Raw genomic sequence first — 19910 nt, forward strand, 5'->3', positions numbered from 1 at the left:
TTTATTACCATGAATGCAGATTTTTTTGCTCTTTCTATTGCTCTGATCTTGAATATTATCCACTGCTAATTTTTATGAAAATTTGGGCAACATAATGTTTTCACATAAAATGACAGTTCTCGAGATAATCCCATTATTGTTTGGTGGAAAACTGACAGTTTCCACTTATTCATGTGTTAACGAGGGATTAAGTATTGTTTTTCATCAGCATAATCTAAGATGGACTGGAAATTAAAAATCTGAACATTGTATAGGAAAGAAGAGCTTTTGTGCACCAGAATTTGTTTGCATTCTCTTTAGGGGAATCTGTAAATTAGTAGTTTAACAATCAGCATCTTTTATGCCTCATCCAAAAGTGGTATCATGGAAACATCAATAGCATTTATAAAATAAATTCATTATCTTTCCTTCTTAGCCTTCACATGGACACACATACACACAAACTTCACACATGACGACCTATGAAGAAGAGAAATATAACAAAACACAATGCCTCCTAATTGGGATTGGGAATGATTTTCCTACTATAGCTTAAAGTGTGTTTTCTTATTCTTAAGGACACACTGATTGTGTGGTCCTAAAGCTAACTGGAAGGAAGTGCCTCTGAAAGCAGCACTTACAAGGAACTATGTATTGAGGCAACGTATCTTCTCATCAGAGCAAAATTGCTCATTTAAAAAATGTTCCTTGTATTTATTTATATAAAAGATTTATACTTGACTTTTCCATATGGTTAAGGCAATTAAAAAAAACATTAACAATATCCAAAGTAAAATAGGTTTCCTTCAAGTGGCCCATTGACTTCTCTGCCATCCAATACAAATCTCTTGGCAAATGTTTTATAGGCTCTCCTTGTTAATGGACACACATCTATATGCACTGCATTACAGTTTTTGATTTCAAGGTCCGGAAGTAATTTTCATCTCTGGCAGTCCATGTTTCAAGTTCCCAATATAATTCAGGTTGGGCCTATGGCACAGAGAGCAGGGAGTACTATTTTGCTTGCACATCATGACTGAGATCTAGATCCCCCTGAGTAATTGGGCATAGCTTAGGAATTTGCAGGCTTTGCTCTTTTGAGATGAATAGTCTAGAGTCCTAGAGTTACAAACTCTGTCCCTTGCCATGACTGTCCTTATCTAGACCAGAACTCTCCCAGAGGATCTTATAAATAAGGGCAGCATCATTCTGAGTTATACACCCAATCAAAGGTACATATTTTACTCACCTGGAAGTTTCTAGCTTTATACCAGAGAAGTCCCATCAGACAAGCAAATAAGTTCACACAGCATAAGGTGGTATACTAAGCTAAGGTGACTAGTTAATCACCCTTGCACATGATGTCACATGTAGGCTCATTTCCTTAAACACTCTAGCTGGACACATGTTGCTGTGATGTCACAACTTGGTGAGCATGGCTTGTTGGGGTGGTTAGAAACCTGCCCAGGACCCATGATCTATTGCTGGGTTCTAGGTCGGTTTGTTAACCACCCCAATAGCCACCCTCACCAGGTTCAGGCAATATGAGAAGCCACACTAAATAAGCAGTGCTGGGCTGGGGTTCTCATGGGAACAAGGTTAGTGTCTGCGCCTTCCAATGTTTGAATCCTGGTATTTACTACTTGGGAAGCTGATTATAGTATATGAACATGATGAAGTGGTAGCCACGTAAAAATGCAGCCCATGTAGCATGACCATGTGGAGACAGTCCTCTATTTGAGGAGCTGGCAGAGAACTATCCTCTCTTTAAAGGTGTCTTTTATGTGAAGAACTGTTTGTCCTGTATCTGGTTTAAACATAATGAAGAATAAGAACTGGTACCATGAAAAGCTAAGTACACGGGTCACCTGGTCACAGTCTACTGCACAATGGTGAGATATTATATTATTCTATTTAAACCATAATACTTATCTATACATGTGGATCGATGTTTCAATTATTACATGGCATTTTATGCAAAACACTGTTCTCATTTGTCCTCTTTTTTGGTGATACATATCCTCTTTTCTTTTCTTTCTTTTGGCCAATGCATAAATAGCCACCCTGGCACAGATACAGTTCCACACCACAAGCCCTGAACTATTTTCCCAAACAGAGTTAACCCTTTTTGCTATGCTAGCACAAGCTTTACATTTTTAGCAGTTTGAGCTGAAGTGGTGAAAGAGCAACACCAAATCCTATGGAAATTGTCATAAATTAAGCAGAAGTACCCTTGACATAATTTTAAAAACACAACTAAAAAAGCACGCACTAGAGAGCATAACACACGAAGCAACCTCCCAAAATTAGCATTTCAAAGCATACAAAAATGCCCAGAATGGGAGTTACCGCAGCTCAGTTGTCAGGCACATATTTTGCAGGAAGAATACCCCGGGTTCAATGCCTGACACCACCAGGGGAAAAAGCCATTGGGAATCCTGAAGAGCCACTGCCAGTCAGTAGACAATACTGAATTAGCTGGACTAGTAGTTTAGCTTGTTACACTGCCTACATTCATATGGACAGAGGATCATGGCCTAAGATCAAAAATACTGTATGCCTTTCTCCGTAGATGCTCCTAAGATCGACTCTGAGCATCTTCAAAAAGCAGTTATCTTTTGGGGAAGTAATAACTGCGGCCATGACTTCAGCCATTGAGCTGAACTGAGAAGAGGGTTCAGGCAGGGGTGCCCTTCCCTGTACAGGTGTCACCAGTGGCATGTGCCCCAGCATTTGTCTGACCATGCTGCATGGTGGTGCCTGTTGGGTCTGGGACCAAAAATTTTCTGCAAGTGCTCCATAGTTTTCACTCCTAGAAGCACAGTTCCCAACCTCACGAAACTGCATCTCTCATTCCATTCTTCCCCTACCTGATTATAAAAGTATTCTCTTAAATACTGCTCCAATAACAATATATGTTCTTATGGAACAGATCAAAAGCATTATATTAACTTAAGGAAGCTAAGAGAAGTTCTATGCGTATACTAAAGACAGAATAAACAATACATCTTTGGAAACAAGGGAATTACAGAAGAACAAGCCAAGAAAAGGCCTGTAGAGCTGTTAAGTACCACAATTCTGGAGGACCCAAGCAAGGTGGGTCAACCATTCAATGTTCTGTAATATTTTTCAGATGTTCACATAGCTCCCAAAACTGGAAGAAAAGGGGAAGAGTGACATTTATGAGATAGTTCAACTGAGGTGGTTTGTCTGCATTCACTAGGAATTCCCCGCACACGCACGCACGCACACACTCCTTCCCTAACTACTCCAGTGTACTAACGTAGTCTCTCCCCACACTTATACTACATTTTTGGTTGTTATGTGCTGTCAAGTTTTTCCAACTTGTAGCAATTCCAGGCATGGACATTTTCCAAAGTGTTCTGTCCTTTATAGCCCTGCTTAGTTCTTTAAACTTGAGGCTATTATTTCTTTTGTAAAATCAATTCCTCTTACATTTGGTCTTCTACTCCTGACTTTCTCCTGGTTAGATAGTATATACCACTGTTGGTCTATCAGCATTCCTAATCTAGGTTTGAATTTCCCTTTGATTTTTTTGGATCTTCTGTAAGAGTTATCTTGTTTTTCCTCTTTTGTGTATTTCTATGAAATCACAGATGTAAATAACTATCTATTTATATTTATAAATAGAATAAACTGGAAACATATGAACTACTCTTTGTAGTTGTAAGGTGTCAAATGAAAATAAATGCAAATAAAATAATCAAATATAGAGTAAAATAGCAAGCAAATGTAACAAAAAAACACTCTGTCAAAATGCAGGAATGAAACATAAAGACAAAAGTCAGGCGCAAAATAAAATCAATCAAGGCCAAAAGCCAACAAAGCAGTATGAACAGCATGCAATGTATGGTGCCAAACATATCTCCAGAAGGATGGACTTTTACAGCCTAGGTTCCACTACCAAAAAAGCCCTATCCTGCATCACTGCTAACTACATTTCTGATGATGGTGGAAAGAATTGTATTTCCTGTCTTTTTAGATTTTAAGCCTTCTGGCCTTAAATCTCTTATTTAATTGATGATATGCAATGCAGATAACCTATGGTTGGGGAAGCTGCTCTTTCAGATGCCTCCCCATCAGTTTGTGGGGAGGCTGTTCCCTCAGAGGCTTCGGGGTCAGGCTGTAGAGAGGCTCCTTGCTCAGCAGTCTGAGAGCCAGGCTGCAGAGGGGCCATCTGGGCACTGGGCCTTAAATATAAGTCCCCTTGTTCCATTGCCCAATTCTCACTGTTAGCTCCTGCCTCTTCCTCACGAGTAGACGTCTCTGTCCAGCCGTCAGGCACGACAGGGAATGAGACAGAATCCCAAGGGACCTTTCAGATTAAAGGTCAGATTTGAACTGTAATCCTCCAGCTACACGTTTTGTAACTTGCCCTCCGGGTGGGACTAAAACCAACACAATTTAATGCCTGCTCAGTCCTATTCTGACATGGAAGTTTGGAATGATGCCATGACCAATGGTGCTGCAGGACATGAGAGTGCCAGCAGAACCCACAGGGACACATTCAGTCTGCCCAGTCCCTGACAAAGACAGTCCACCAGGATCACCAAAGAAACCTCAGCCCTAAACCCAGGAGAAATACCAGCTTGAAAAAAGATCAAGATGATCAGTGTTCTCCAGGAATCCTCTGAGCTGGATCATGCCAAAAAGGTAAATTTTGACACAGACCAGTAGGTTATTTTGTTTTTGTTCTTAATGACATCTATGGCAGTGGCCTATAGAAACTTCCTTTGGTGATGTGGTACTATGGCTTCATTCAAAGAAAAAGTCACAACCCTCTCTACTCACACAACCCTAGTTGCCTTTATTAGTCAGGATGGGCAAGGGTAGAGGGTGCTGCTGGTTAACTGAACCCTCCAGTGAACTTGTCCACCTCGTGTTATACAAGCTGAAAAGTGTCTACATCAAAAGGACAAGCCGTGTCTCTAAAAAATGCATCCACAGAGCCTCCTCTCAAAAAGCAGTCCAAGTAAAAATGTGGCCTTGGGAAACTGGGCACAGTAGATCACCAGTGACTCCTCACCACTCCCTTATTGGTCAAGATGCAACAAACTCCTCACTACTCAGGAAAACACTGCCAACAGAAACACCATGGAAATCAAGTGTTGTGATGTGCAGGATTTTTCCCCCTTCACTCAAGTGTAAAATCTTTTGGGCAAACACCTATAGTTCTGGCTTAATGTACACGGATAAAGAAGCTATGGAATGCTTTTGTGCACCTGTAAAAATATGACATATGTCTATGAATCAGCTATTTGTGATTCCACCAAATCACTGGAGAGTAGACATTTTGTGATGCCAACATAGCCTACACAGCTGCCCAAACAATTTTAAGCATACTAGCATTTAACAATCAGACTTAGTGTAGGATAACTGGGTCTTCAAGCAAAACTCCCTTGATATTATAATTCTGCATTTGTGTTTTGATATTTAGTCAACAGGTTTTGTGCTAAACTTTAAATATACTTTTCTTTTGAGCTGTTTAGTTACTTTCAGTGGGAGATTTGAGTATAAAAACCAATAGAACTGCAGAGCCCAAAGATAAGCAGCAGCTTACATTAATGTATGTTGCATATATTGCTATTTTTTAAATTTTAAAGCATGGCAAAAACAAAACAGGTTGCATGCACTCTTACAGCCACAAGGCATACCTTCCCTCTTTCATTTTACATGATGCAGAATAAAAATTGAATTACTGCTGCTACCATAGCAACCGCTCAATCATTTCGCAATTCTGCTAGTTTAAAATCACACACACTACTTCCATACAGAGGAATTCATGAGCCAATATGACACTTCACTATTGTGATTTTTACAACATTTCATGAGCACAACCTACATCAGATTAAGCCAATAGCTGTTCCTGAATTTCAGAACTCATTTATAATTTTTATTGTCGTGGTTCCCTGTCATTTTCTTATGCAAAATGTGGACAAAAACAGATGTAAGAATATTGGAATGAGAAGATAAGAGGAGAGATTACAGGAGACAACCAGATTCAGAGCTGAAGCTGCGACCTGTCAGTCACAAGTCAAAATACTTCTCCTGCACAATATTCAACAGGGATAAACACTTTGATAAATGACAGAGACAGTTGCACTGGATGGGCATATCATTAGCTTTAATCACAGAACAGTCAGTCTTGGAAGTCATTGTCACATTTGTGTTTAAAATAAAGGTAATATTTTATTTTAGTGTTTCCAGGACTAGGGCAAATAATTCAATAATTTGATTCCATCACCCACCCCAAACAATTTAAGTAGAACCACTTCAGTCATCTTACTCCCTTAACCCTGACCCTTACCCTGTCCCTATGCCTACTGACAAGGGGAAACCTCAAAGACTTGCATTTTACAAATTATGCGTAGCATTGCACCATACAGGATCTTTTACATATTGTATAAGCAATGTGTTCCCAGACTAGTTGCTTTTTGTTTGTTTTTTTAAAAGAAATTGGGGGTGGGTGGCTGATCCAGATTGGGATTATAGCATGAAGTTTGATCACTCCCCCTGAACTATTTTCCAACCAAAACCCAGCTCTCCAAGGTTGCCATCCTTTATGTGCTGACCTGGAAGTAACTCCCACTGAACTGAGTGAGTCTAAGAATGCATGCATAGAGTAACACGCAAAACCCCAGTATACCACTGAAGGGGCCACTGCAACTGAAGATGTGTGATTTTTAGTGGAGAAATGGCAGGGGAGAAAAGTTAACCTACTTCCCTGGCCCCACATTTAACCCTGTAGCTGCCATTTCTTAATGAAAAGAAAACTGCAATAAACTGTCACAAGGCAAACATATTGCCTAGTCCTGCATGGGCTAAGAGCCTGATCCTATCCTGTGTAATTCCCATTCTGTTTAACAGGATTACTCCCAGCTAGATGACATTATGATTTCACCCCTAATTTTGTCATTGCTGTTGTATCTACTGCTTAAATAAGACTCAACTATGAAGACAAAACCTATATACCTGTTACACTCATCTATAGAACAAGTAGTGTTATTATCCACATGTCCCCTTAACACATGATGTATATCGAGGGAAAGGCTCTTCCCTGATGTGGCATTCCCATAAGGCAAGCTCACTTGGCAATAACTCTTGTTATCTTTTTACTGCAAGATGAACAGCTTTTCATTCACCCAGGATTTTAGTAGGTTTTAAGTTGGTCGTATGATTTCATCTGGCTTTTATAGATGTTTCCTTTGTTGCTCATCTTTAGTGTATATTTGTACTTGTGTTTTGATTTAACATTACTGTAAACCTTTCCAGAGATCAAAAAGCACTATATAAATATTTGAAATAAAATGACTAAAGTTGTGAAAATAATTTAATATAGGTATGACAAAGGCACCTCCATTTGGTAGGGTTGAAGTGAGACGGCGTATTTATTACATCCCACACCTGCTTCCAAGAAAACCCAAATATAGACTGGTTGAATATTTCAGCATATAAAATACTTTTTGGAATTTTTTTTGTCCTGCTTTTAGCCATAGTTTAAATTTTAGTCTGATCACCACAGAGGCTTTGAGAAAGGGGAAGACAGTGATTTGCACAGGGGAGAGCAACAAAAATCTTACGCTCTGACTTGAACAAGTTCAGGCACTTTCTGTTATGAGAAATACCAGAAAAGGAGTGAAGGGTTCATTTTCCCTGAGCTTTTTGGAGAAAGGGCAGGATAAAAATGGTATAAACAAACAGGATCAAATGTTGCCTGTACTGTGATGCTAGAGTTTATTAAAATGCTTTTGAGCATATTCTCCAAATGACCCATATTGCCATCATAGCAACTCCAGCACAGCATGCCATATGCTTTGGATGGCAGGGCTGACACAGGTTGGTCTAAACTGTCACCATCAACCTGTGACAGCCACTGCTGTCCAAAACACATGGCTTGCTGTGTTAGAATTGACACAACAGGCCTGATGGCAAATCTGGGTCATCTAGATTGAGATTGCTACTGTTTTTATTAGGATGTGTGAAGGTTGTGATCTCATGGGGCTCACCATAATAAGACACCATTACATGACTGTGAATACTTATCATTTGTGGTAGTGTTACTAATTTTCTTTAAGCCATAATACAGAGCAGCATTATACCTTGAAGATGTGTTTTCACAATTATCTGCTACGCTTCAGATTTCCTTGCTTAATTACATCACTGTAGATAATAATCTGACAGTCTATCTCCAGGAGGCATATACTCAATTGTAGAAATTTCCCTGCTATATCCATCTAGCACAGATGCCAATTCAGGAAAGTACTCCCATTGACTTCAATAAAATTAGAACTGCATCTGGAAAGTTGCTAACCTACTTAAATGCTTGAGGGTTAATTACCTTTCACACAACACCCCAATCCTAAACACATTATGTGGAAGCAGGTGTTATTGATTTCAGTGGAATTTACTTCCAAGTAAATCTGCGTAGGTTTGCTGCCTAAGAGTAACAATGACAGGGAATGAGTTCTTAAAACAGAGAGGTTCCCCTTCAAACAAAGGAAATGGGAAAATCACTTTCTGGGCTTTGTGTGTCATAATTTGACTGCATTTCATATGTAAAACTTGGGCATATGCATAGGTTAGATGTGCACATGCTAGAATTAGTAAAAGTGGAGATTCCTGTCTATTTATGTGCTAACTTGTCTGATTTATTTATATTCTGTAAATAACTGTTTATCTATTATACAAGGTTAAAGTTTAATAAAAATAAATTAAAGCTAAATAAATATGAAAAATCTACCAGAAGACAGGTTATTTAATAAAAAGCAAAATAATCCCCTATATACATATAAAGCTCTGCAGGCACTGAGTTTGCATGGTTCAGATAAGCCACCTTGGCATATTAACTAACCCTATGCAGCCTGGACACAGGCTGCCTGATCTCATTAACTCCCCTCACTGGACACAGCTTCTTATGACATATGAAACCTGCAAGGATGGGTGGCCAGGGTGGTTGTTTAACAAAGAGCCCAGAGCCCACTGTGATTGGCCAACCTGCATGCAAGGAAGGTAATTAGGGAAAGAAGCCAGCATGTGCAAGGGTGCCAACCCACGGTGGCTCGCTAGCCACCCATGTATTGTACTACCTGAGCCTTTAACAGCTAGAATCTTCCTAAGAACCGTCATTTTGTAAATGCAATAAGAACTTTCTCTTCTCTCTGTGCTGCTCTTTCATTCACCCTTGCTTGGGTCCCATTTAACCCTGCAAGATGGACTTAATAGGGCTTCATGTCATGCGAAAAAGGTCACTTGCAGTTGCGGGGATTTTTCCCCCTGCTTTGAAATACAGAGTGAGTGCCCTGGTCACAGATGCTAAGGAAGCCTTTCCTCCTGAGTTAAACTGTAATTTGGGATAGGGTATTTTTGTCAGAACTACAATATGGAAGAATAGGGTTAAGATGCTGACTGCATGTTAATGTCCTAACCTGGAACAAGGCTGCAATTTAAAACTGAAAGAAAACTCATAAGTGCATGTTACATGCTTAGTTAGTGCTTCAGAACTCCTAGGTGTGCATTCTTACTGGTTATTTAATTACAGTGCAGCAATCCTGGAGGAGGAATCTTTCTAGGGAATGTAACTTATACAGCCTTTTCTTCCTATCTGTTGTCAATGGAAAGCTGAAGTCAGTAGATGGAGTGCTTTTCTCTCAATAGCTGTATCTCAAATAATGACATTAACACTGAGTAACCTGATTAATAAGATCTCATGGGATACAGATAGATAGGTATTTCTAAAAGTGTGTTTGCGGAGAAGAAGTATGGTGTCGGAATGATACAGATGTGATTAACGAACCTCCCTTATCACACTGGTAAATGCCCGGCCGTGGGGGCCTAATCTAAGCTCTGTAGGGGCTTAGAGAGATTGCTTGGCGAATCCCCCATAGGATGTGGAATGGCAATTCCACATTTAGTGGGAGGAAATCAAGCTTTTTTCAGTTGGGCAAGACCAGAGGGAGTGCTGCCCTCTTTAAGTTCTCTACATACGATTTTTTTTAGCTTTTGTTTTAGCTTTTGTGAACACACCAGATCTATTGGAATGTATTTTTGTTTTTGTTTTGTTTTTTCTGCAATGATACCCGTGAATAAGCTGGTTTTTTTGCTAATTAAAAAGCCCTTTGGATGGTGGGGGAATGAAACCTCCCCGCCCACGGAGCTGAAAAGTGGCGAATTGCATAACGGAGAGAAAGACAGAACTGTTTGTAAGTAAGGAAAAGATTTATCTTCTTTAATCTCTCCAAGGGCGAATAATTGGGCTGTGGAATTGAGTAATAGAGGATCTTTCTCTGATTGGTCTGTGTTGGGCTGCTGCCAAGAAGTAGTGGCCATCTTTCTCTTTGTTCCTGGGACCCTTGGACACCTGCCAAGCCTTGATAATTTACCGCTACCATGGAGGGAATACAGAAATCATTCCTGGAAATATGATCTTCTCTAATAGCTGTGCAATTATCCCAGCAGGCGATAATAATGCGTCAGAAAACTGTTTTAGAGCAACTTGATTGTTTTTTAACTGAACAAAAAAGTGGCTTTGATAAATTAGATATTGCTTCTAGTTTCACTTTCGACAAGCAACTTGCATCTGAACAGAATATGCAAAATATCCAACAAGCAGAAGGAAAATCTGAAAATGGAAAGAAAATAAGTCCAGCCGAGCTCTCCAGGCTGGAGAAAGAGAAGACAGCTTGGCCACAATTTAAGACACATGATTTATTGCAGACATTAGGAAGCAAGCTTCCATGGGATCTGCGTGTCATCTTAGAGAAGGGAAATTTAGCTGATCATTTGAAAGTGGTTATGTTTATGTGGCTGCAATTGGAGACTCCATTACAGACAGAAGGAAAATCGGAAACTGGAAAGAATATAGGTGCAACTGATTTATGTGGTATGCTGGAGAGGGAGAAGATAGCTTGGCCACAATTCAAGACATATGATTTATTCCAGACATTACGAAGCAAATTTCCATGGGATCTGCGTGTCATCTTAGAGAAGGACAATTCAGTGATCATCTGAAAGAGGCTATGTTTATATGGCTGCAACTGAAGACTCCATTACAGACACTATGGCGGATTGATGGAAAAAAAACAGAAAGGTCTGGTAGAGGGGTAAAGAAAAAGAAAAAAAAACATGGCAGGGGTGTAAAGGGAAGATAAGGGAAATTTCTTTCTTTCTATTCAAAAACAAATTAAAAAAATAAAAGGGTGATTCATATAGCTTGATATGCTCACATGTGACGTAGAAAGGTTAAGCTATCATTGCTGGTGAAATAGTAGCAATTTAGCTTAGTGAAATCTTGTTTAAAAGGTATTATTGTTAAATGGATATCTTTGTATTTTTAATAAGCTGTTGATGCTGATGATATATGTTAAAGACTGTAAACAGCTGGGCTTTTATATGGAACTAACCATATTTGATTAAATGGTGTTTAAATGAGATGAAACACTAGTAATTTAGCTTAAAGAAAAATGTTCTAAAAGATATAAGTATTACTTATTATCAAATAGAGTAGGTAAGAAAATTGCAGAGATGTTAAATGGATATTTTTTATGTTTACATGTAATTGTGGTTGAGGAAGTTATTTGCTATTAGCAAATTGAAAAGATTTTGAATTGTCCAGAAATGTTTAGATCAAACTTACCACTGAAGGAGAAAGAAAATATTGCAATTTCATTTACCTTGGAGATGTTTTTCCTTTGACACTGTCTAAGAGAAACAGGACTTTGTAGGACATGATAAATTTGGTTTCATGGATGAAGAAGAGGAAGATAGTGACTTCTGTCCAATCCAGATTATTATTTTATTGGCTGGAGAAACGGGACTTGGTTTTGATCTAATGATGCTTTCAAGTTATTATAAATGGATTCTAGTAGGATCATAAAACGTTAAAAGATATGTAGTAGGGGGCTGATCCAGTAAATCTGGTGTGTGCGATGATTGTTGTTTGTAGTTTTTAAAAACTTAATAAAATTTTCAAAAAAAAAGTGTGTTTGTGAGGTACACAGAGATGTGCATAACTTAGATGAATATATACCTAGGATTGTGTATATTTTACATGGAATTTCTCCATTTATACTGGGCAGGTATTTTCAAAAACAATGCTCTGTTCCATAAACTTTGTAGGCTTCCTTCCTGGCATGAAGTTTATGAGAAGAATGCAAGTTTCAACACAGAAGGCACATTTGGCCTTCCAGTTCTTGCTTTATATCACAGGGGTTTTTTTCTAGTCCTAAATATTGATCTTTTCCACTTAGATTATAATCTATGTTGGTCAGTTTTGGAATATTTCTGTCAGTATGCTCTCTCTATGTGGATGGCATTAGGTTCTGGGCACATCAAAATCAATAGGATGACTACTACAGTTTATTTATTTATTTTACTTATTTAGAAAGCTTCTATGCTGCCCCATTCACCGAAGCCTCGGGGAGGCTCACAACAATAAATAAATAATAACAATATAAAATCAATGTAACTGGAGACATCCTGACCAAAGATGTAAAATAAATAATATTAGCAATTAAAATAACTTTTAAATAAAAAGGTCTTCACCTGGCACCGAAAAACAAACAATGATGGCGCCAGGCGGACCTCTCTGGGGAGCACATTCCATAGATTGGGCACCACCACAGAGAAAGCCCTCCTCCGAGTACCTACCCCCCTAATATCCTTCACGGAGGGTTCCCGGAGAAGAAACCAGTTATGGCGGTCAGAGAAGTATGGCATATGGTATCACATCAATTACAGTTGGATCCAGCTTTCCTATGAGGAAAGCTCAAATCTAAAAACTGGTTAGCAGATGTCATGTGGCTGATTTTTACGGACAAACAGGTTTTTATATTAGTTCAATCGGTGCTGATGAGTTGCTGTGATTCTTGGCTTTGCATGCCAAATATAATTTGCCTGCTATGACTGAATGGCAATACTTACAATTGCAACATTTGATAGTCTAAGTTTGGTCCTGCCACTTTTACAGCTTCCGAGTCTCCCTGACTATTGGAAACATGTACTGGGGTTCAGTGAATAAATACAATATATAAAGGGTCTGGGCAGTACTACTTTGTCTAATCAAGAATAATTGTTTCTACAACTATACCAGAAGCATCAATGTATCTTAGGACATGTCTTTTTTTAGAAAAATTGTTTGGTTTGCTGGATGTCTTTTTTAAAAGTATTTGTCTTAGTCAGCAGGATGTATAATACCATATGTTTTGGTAACGCCTAATAGTTGCCTCTTTTGGGAGGATATCATAAAACAAATTTATTATTGGAATGCTCTTTAATATTTACTGAAGCACATGTTCTCTGAAATAATTTAGCTGTTGCTTGGAAATTAAAGCAAGCTCGACATAAATGAATTTTTCACTCCCTTTTGACAGCATAACAGACTGATATTACAACACTGGAAAGATAAACGCTGACCTCCTATAATGCAATAGATTGAATACCAAACAATACTTGCAGCATCTGAATGCATGGTATTTGGATGCCATCTGCTAATGGCTAAATATAGGGGTAGTTCACCTATACTTCATGAGCTCATGCACAATTGTTTTATTGAGAGCTGTGTTTTCATATATGCATATTTATTAATAGACACATATTTCATATGCACCTATCGTAAGTGATTCATTTCAAGAAAATTGTATTTTTCATATGGTTTTGCTTTTTTGAAAATCACAATAAAATTAGTAATAATTCAAAAATGGAAAGGTTAAGTCTAACTTTTAAGCATCCAGCTTTTTTCCAGTCTACCCCGAGGGTTGTTTAGTCAGGGTACACAGTCTGAGCCTCCAGTTCAATCAGCCATGTCCTAGGCTGTATTGTAATGGAAATAAAGGCTGCTGTTCTGTTAAGATCACAGTGTACCCACCTGGTTCTGAAGAAGGACTTTGATACTCATGACCTACATATAAACAAAAATATTATGGCCACCCAGAACAGTTTAACAGGATTTGTCAAGGTTACCCTGTGTTTTGAGGATGTCTCTCCCTCTCTCCAGAAGTGGCTTACAGCTGAACTACAATATACACAAATACCAGAAGCTAGACTCTGGAATAGTATGTGGAAGCTATGGCCTGATCACATCCTGTTAATAAATGATATGCTATTAGTTTCTATCCAGTGATAAGATGATAAAATGGTAACGATCTTAGAGGATTACTGTATTTATACTGCAAATTTAAGCAAATACAAAACTATAAACTTTAGAAAGTAGTTCACCAAAAGCTCACCCACACATCAAGGGACAAGTTACTCTAAATTTAGATCTCTGTGGATTTTGAGATGAAACACAGCTTCAGTGAAACCAGGTGAGAATAATCAGACACATCAACTGCTTTGTTCATTTTAAGGGTGTTTGTTCCTGACATATGACAAAACTAAGAGTATATTTCTTAAAGGCCACAAAGCCTTACTCACATGGTTGGTGGAAGCTGAGATTATATTATGACAGATGCAACAGTCTAATAATCAGAATTTGTAAAAGCCCTTAGATAATTAACACAGTTAACCTACAAACATCCAGATCTAGGATTTCACAAAAGAATAAATCAAAGGTTTTAGATAATAAGATGTACAGTAGTCACCTACCTCCACCATTCCAGTCAGGAGAATTTTCAGTCCCGTTGCTTTTTCAAGCATGTCTTTGTTGTCATCTGTTAGGAAAATTAAGAATGACAGAATTAAAGAAAAATTGGGATTGGGATGAGTTTGTATCATGTATTTTCCTCACGGTGGAAATGTTCTCAAGATGCCAATATTCTTTCTTTCATTCTTTCTTTGCAAGACTTATATTTTACACTTTATTCCAGTATGGGCATGTTAAAATGGAAAACAGTAAAGATAAAACAGATAAAAGAATGAAATGGTAAAATATGTTAAAAACAAGAAGCAATACAGCTGTGGTTAGTTAGTTCAGGAAAGGTTCTTGAAATAAAAAGTGTTGCCAGGAGGTGCCAAAAATAATACAATGTTAATACCAGACTGACAACCAGAGGTTGGGAGTTCCAGAAATATGGAACTATACTATGTACAGTACTATGCTATAGGTTCTTCTCAGGGTGGACTATAACTGGGGCACACGTCCATGTGGAACCACCAGGAGCATGACATTCAGTGGCATCACTATTCAGGCAGATTGGTGAGGGAAAAGACACGCTCTCCTGTTTCCTAGTTCTTAAGGGGTTTATGTGCCTGTACCAAAATTTTAAACTTTGGTAAAAGGTTAACCTGGTCTTGCAGTTAATAAGTAGCCAATATCATTCCCTCAGCAAAGAAGTTGTATGAACAAAGAATCATAGAATGGTAGAGTCAGAAGGGGTCCATACAGCCACTAGGTCCAACCCTTGCTCAATGCAGGACTCCAAGTTAAAACATCTTTAACTTGAAACACTTCCTAACAACAACCATTCTGCTGCATTCTGCACTAGTCTCAGCTTCCCAATCACCCTCATGGGCATTCCCACATCAAGCAGTTTGCAATTATTCAGTTGTGAGTTTACTAGTGCCTGCACCACTGTGACCAAGTTATCTCTGTGCAGGACAGGCTATAGATGGTGAACAGCTGAAGCTGGTAAGAGGCACTCCAAGCTGTTGTAGTCACTTGGGCCTCCAACAATAATGACAGATCTAGAGGTATCCATTCTTTCAAAGTGAGTGCAACCTCAATGAGTCTATCTTCTGGACCTGCGAACCACCCAGAGCTTTCATCACTCCAAAGTTAAGCTTCAGTTTATTGGACTTCATCTGCTGTTGTTTAGTCACAAAGTTGTGCCTGACCCACCATGACCCCATGGACAGTCTCTCGTGTCCTCCACCATCCCTCGGAGTCCACCCAAGCCCACAACCACCCTCCCAGTGACTCCATCTAGCCACCTCAACCTCTGCTGTCCCTTTCTCCTTTTGCTGTCAATTGTTCCCAGAATCAGGGTCTTCTCTAGTGAGACTAAGAGTGGAACCATTGTTAATTCCTCCATTGTTCAGCCCACAGAATTCATGCAGGAGTATACTATATATACTATGGTATTGAGTATATTATGGTCAATGGTATTGAAGGCTGATGATGAATCAAGCATAATTAGAGGGTTGTGCTCCCCCATCCCTCTCCTAAGAAGGGGCAAACAAGGCTGATTCAGTTCCATGGCAAAGTCAAAACCCTGACTGGAAGGGTTCTAGATAGTCAGTATCCTTCAAGAGAGAACCCTCTCAAGTTTGTTCTCGAAGGAAAAGTGCTTGTGACAAGGTGGAACTTGTTATGTACTACCAAGTTCAGAGTAAGTTGCTTCAGGAGAGATTATACCAAGAACAGCCAGAACCATTCCTTCATGCAGAGATTTAACACTCTGTGGACCTGCACAGCCATACCCTCTCATCCAGGTTTCATTAGCTAGGAGGGCAAGGATTAGGCAGCACAAGATCAGTTGAATTTCTGCAAGTACCTCATCCACAACATCAGGCCACAGAACCAAAAACTAATGCTACATAATTAGACAGATGGTGGCATCTAAGTGATTGAGGAGACAAATGATTTTTTCCTTCAAAGTGCAATGCAAAAATGTCACAGTGGATCTTATAGGGGACCAAGACTGCAGACCACCCAAAAGAGCTCCAGTGTATGGCCACTCAAGTACACAATAGAGGCAGCACAGCAGCAGCTTCACTGCTTGTCTGTACTACCACACAATAATTGGAGGCAACTGATTTGCCTCATTCATCCTCAAAATATCCCTGTAAGATGAATTATTCCCATTGTACAACAGATAATCAGAGGAAGAGTAAAAGCAATAGCTAAGCATCTGAACCTAGGGCTAAGTCCTTGAACCAGCCAGGCATATTTGCCACACAACAGTGCATAAACCAAGTAACAGAAGTGCAGTTCATCCAAGAGGTGATATCCCTCAGCTGCTGGATTGCCCAGGACTGTCTGTGGTGTTATGACCTGGTGGAGATTGAATTGAGATGCGGGTTATATAATTTAGTGCAGGGGTTGGCAGTTTGTGGCTGTCCAGATACTCTGGCCTACATTCCCCATCATTCCTCACCATTAACTATGTAGCTAGGGCAGATGGAAGTAACAGATGATAGCATCTGGAGAGCCACAAGTTGCCCACTCTTGTACTAGGATCTAGACACATCATTGCATAATCACAGCAGCCTGAAGGGCAGGTTCCGCTGTTAGATTAAGCCATATATATATATTTGTACTAACATTTGCAGTGAAACTGGGGAGGAAGATGAAGGGACCTGTCAAAGCCCCTCCCCTACCATTCCTGGCCACCAAGCTGCCATGAAGAACTCCACACATTAAGAGTAAATGTCTGGAAAGGGCTCTATACCTGTGTTCAGCTGAATGCATTTGCAGAGCTCCTGCAGTTAGAAAGCTTGCCTTATCCATGTTTCTGACTGTGGGAACACTGCGAACACATTTGCCTGAACCTGCTTCAGAGCTCATTGCAGACCTAACCAGCAGCAAGGACACTGGGAGCAGAGCTTACACATACACCCAAGTTCGTGTATATCCACTTCAGCTCTGCACATGTTCAGGCAAATGCTTGCCTAGGACTACTATTGTTAAAGAGTTCTAATGAGGTTGCACTCTTTGGAAGCCACTTTAAACTGCTATTGCTCTGCTAGAAGGTCAGGATATACATTTTAATTTCAATAATGGGAAAAAAGTAATGGAAGCCTCCTGTAAGCAATCATAGAAGGAGAATTACACAGTGTATGACCAAGATTTGATTCTGTTAAAAAAAACCCTCTTATTAACTGGGTGGGAAAGGTGTGCTGGAGGACTAGATGAACTCTGAGGTCTCCTCCAAGTCAATGATTCTAGAAGATAGAACTTTACTAAATAAAATACAGTATGAAGTCCATTGTTTTGCTTCCCCTCATCACAGTCTCTCTTCACAAATGTATAAACCTCCCATTTCTCTCTCTCTCTCTCTCCCTCTCTCTCTCTCTCTCTGTGTGTGTGTGTGTGTGAGTGTGTGTGTGTGTGTGAGAGAGAGAGAGAGAGAGAGAGAATAAATACATTTTGATAGCATCAGAAGTGTTTTCCCCACCCTTCTGCTTCCAAATATGCTCAAGAGTTTTCCTGGATAGCAGCCTAGAAGTGTAGATTGATAGATAATTCAATTCTGTATTGCTAGTTATTTATATAGTGCTTCACTTATTCAAATACCCAACTAACATTGGTCTGTTTATTTATTCTTACAATTCCCCAGAGAGATATCTAAGTAAATATTATAAAATCCCTTTGTACAAAGAGGAGGGAAAACTGAGGTACAGATATGACTCAGTTCTCACTGGAGTAGGGATTAAGATGCAAACCTTATTGAAAGAATAATTTTGAACTATAAGCTTGTGGGTGCTTTCATGTCTTTCTTCTAATAACACTTATATGCACTTTCATCTGCATCAGTAACCACATTGGTTTAATTTAATACACTAAGTAACTTAACTGTTTTTATATGCTGGAAAAAAACTGTGCTGAGGTCTCACTGTTTTACAGTATGAAATCCAAAGCTGGACTCCCTTCTTCTGATGTTGAGGGCAGCATGGCAAGTCCATGCCCAGCACCTGTGTGCCCTTGGGCATGGTGCTGCAAAGGGTTCCCACAATGCTTCCCAGCTTTCACTGCCTGCCCCCTCCACTCACCTCCCTACCTCTGCTCAGTTCCTTCCCTCTATTTGCCTTCTGCCTGCCTCCTGTCACCTCTTCAGTCCCCACAATATGTGGCTCTAAGAAAGGACCCCATTAGAACCAGAAGTCTGAGTCTGGCGGACTCTGGAGAGACAGGCTGGGCCCTTCTTTCTGCTGATGCAGCTTTCCAAGGGATGAGTCTCAGGGTGGGAAGTCTTAGGATCAGCAGGGATGTGCCCTTCTGAGATGATGAATTCTCAACAGCTGCTCAGCTTTATCAACCCCTGACACCAGGCCTGCCTGTGTGAAGTGGAAAAGCATCCTTCAACAAGTTGCTGTTGAGACTATTTGTTAAACACAATTTAAAGTAAAAAGTGGTTACAATGCAAAATTGCATGGATGTTAATGTAATTGTAAATACAATATATCTATTTATACCTAATTTTTTGTTGGACAACATGTGAAATAATTACTGTGCCCATGCATAGAACACAGGATATGAAGATATCTATTAAAATTCTGATTTTTCCAATTTACCTATCCAATCCAATAAGCTTGGCAAAGAAAAAGAACAGACATAAATGAAGATTGCAGTGTTTGAAACCTCCATGGTAATTTCCTCTGAGAACTTTAGCTTCAGTAGACTGGAATAGGCATTGATTCAGTTGCTGACATGTTTTAGCGAGCTTCATGGCTAAATTGAGATTTTCCATGTCCAGAACCAATAGTCTGGGTAATTCATGGTCCTTCGTCATAATGAATTGAACATTTAGAGTTCTTGGAAGGCAGAAACCTCAAAGTATAGCATCTATTTCACCTTCTAGAAAGTGGTGAAATCAAGAGGCTTTGGCAAGAATCAAATAATAATTAATCATGTTGATTTTAAATGTATTTCCCAAATCCATGTCTCAGGGCTTTTAAGAAAGAAGATTTTAATGTTACTGGCAGTTACATGATGAATTACTCATTTGAAAAAAGGAACATTCTGTTCAAAGTCAAGAGATACCATTTAAAGGTGTGTTAGTTGGGAGAACATGAATTTGTTTGGATCAAAAATCCAAGATTAAAATTATAAGGGAGCCAAATGTCAAAATAATAGGTATCCTTTACCACTCCTTAAGCATACTATGCACAGTATCCAACTGTGTCATTTGGTTGAGTCAAATGACACTGCATTAGCAGAAACTAGCTTCTGAATATCTAATTAAAGTTACATTTATACATGTGCAATTGTACAACCTATTGAGCTACCAGTTACACATGACTTCTGCCCACTTTAT

The 19910-nt window shown here is 39.3% G+C and overlaps 1 protein-coding gene across 1 annotated transcript in view; it reads right to left on the reverse strand.

Moving 5' to 3' along the window:
- Positions 1-19910, reverse strand: part of PTPRN2 (protein tyrosine phosphatase receptor type N2) — a 548843-nt gene that overhangs the window by 278890 nt on the left and 250043 nt on the right. The window contains exon 11 of the mRNA XM_044425007.1: positions 14581-14645. Within this exon, the coding sequence (XP_044280942.1) occupies positions 14581-14645 (65 nt within the window). The remainder of the gene's footprint in view (positions 1-14580; positions 14646-19910) is intronic.

The sequence above is a fragment of the Varanus komodoensis genome, unplaced genomic scaffold (genome assembly GCF_004798865.1).
Source record: "Varanus komodoensis strain SLA01 unplaced genomic scaffold, ASM479886v1 scaffold15, whole genome shotgun sequence".
Lineage (NCBI taxonomy): Eukaryota > Metazoa > Chordata > Lepidosauria > Squamata > Varanidae > Varanus > Varanus komodoensis.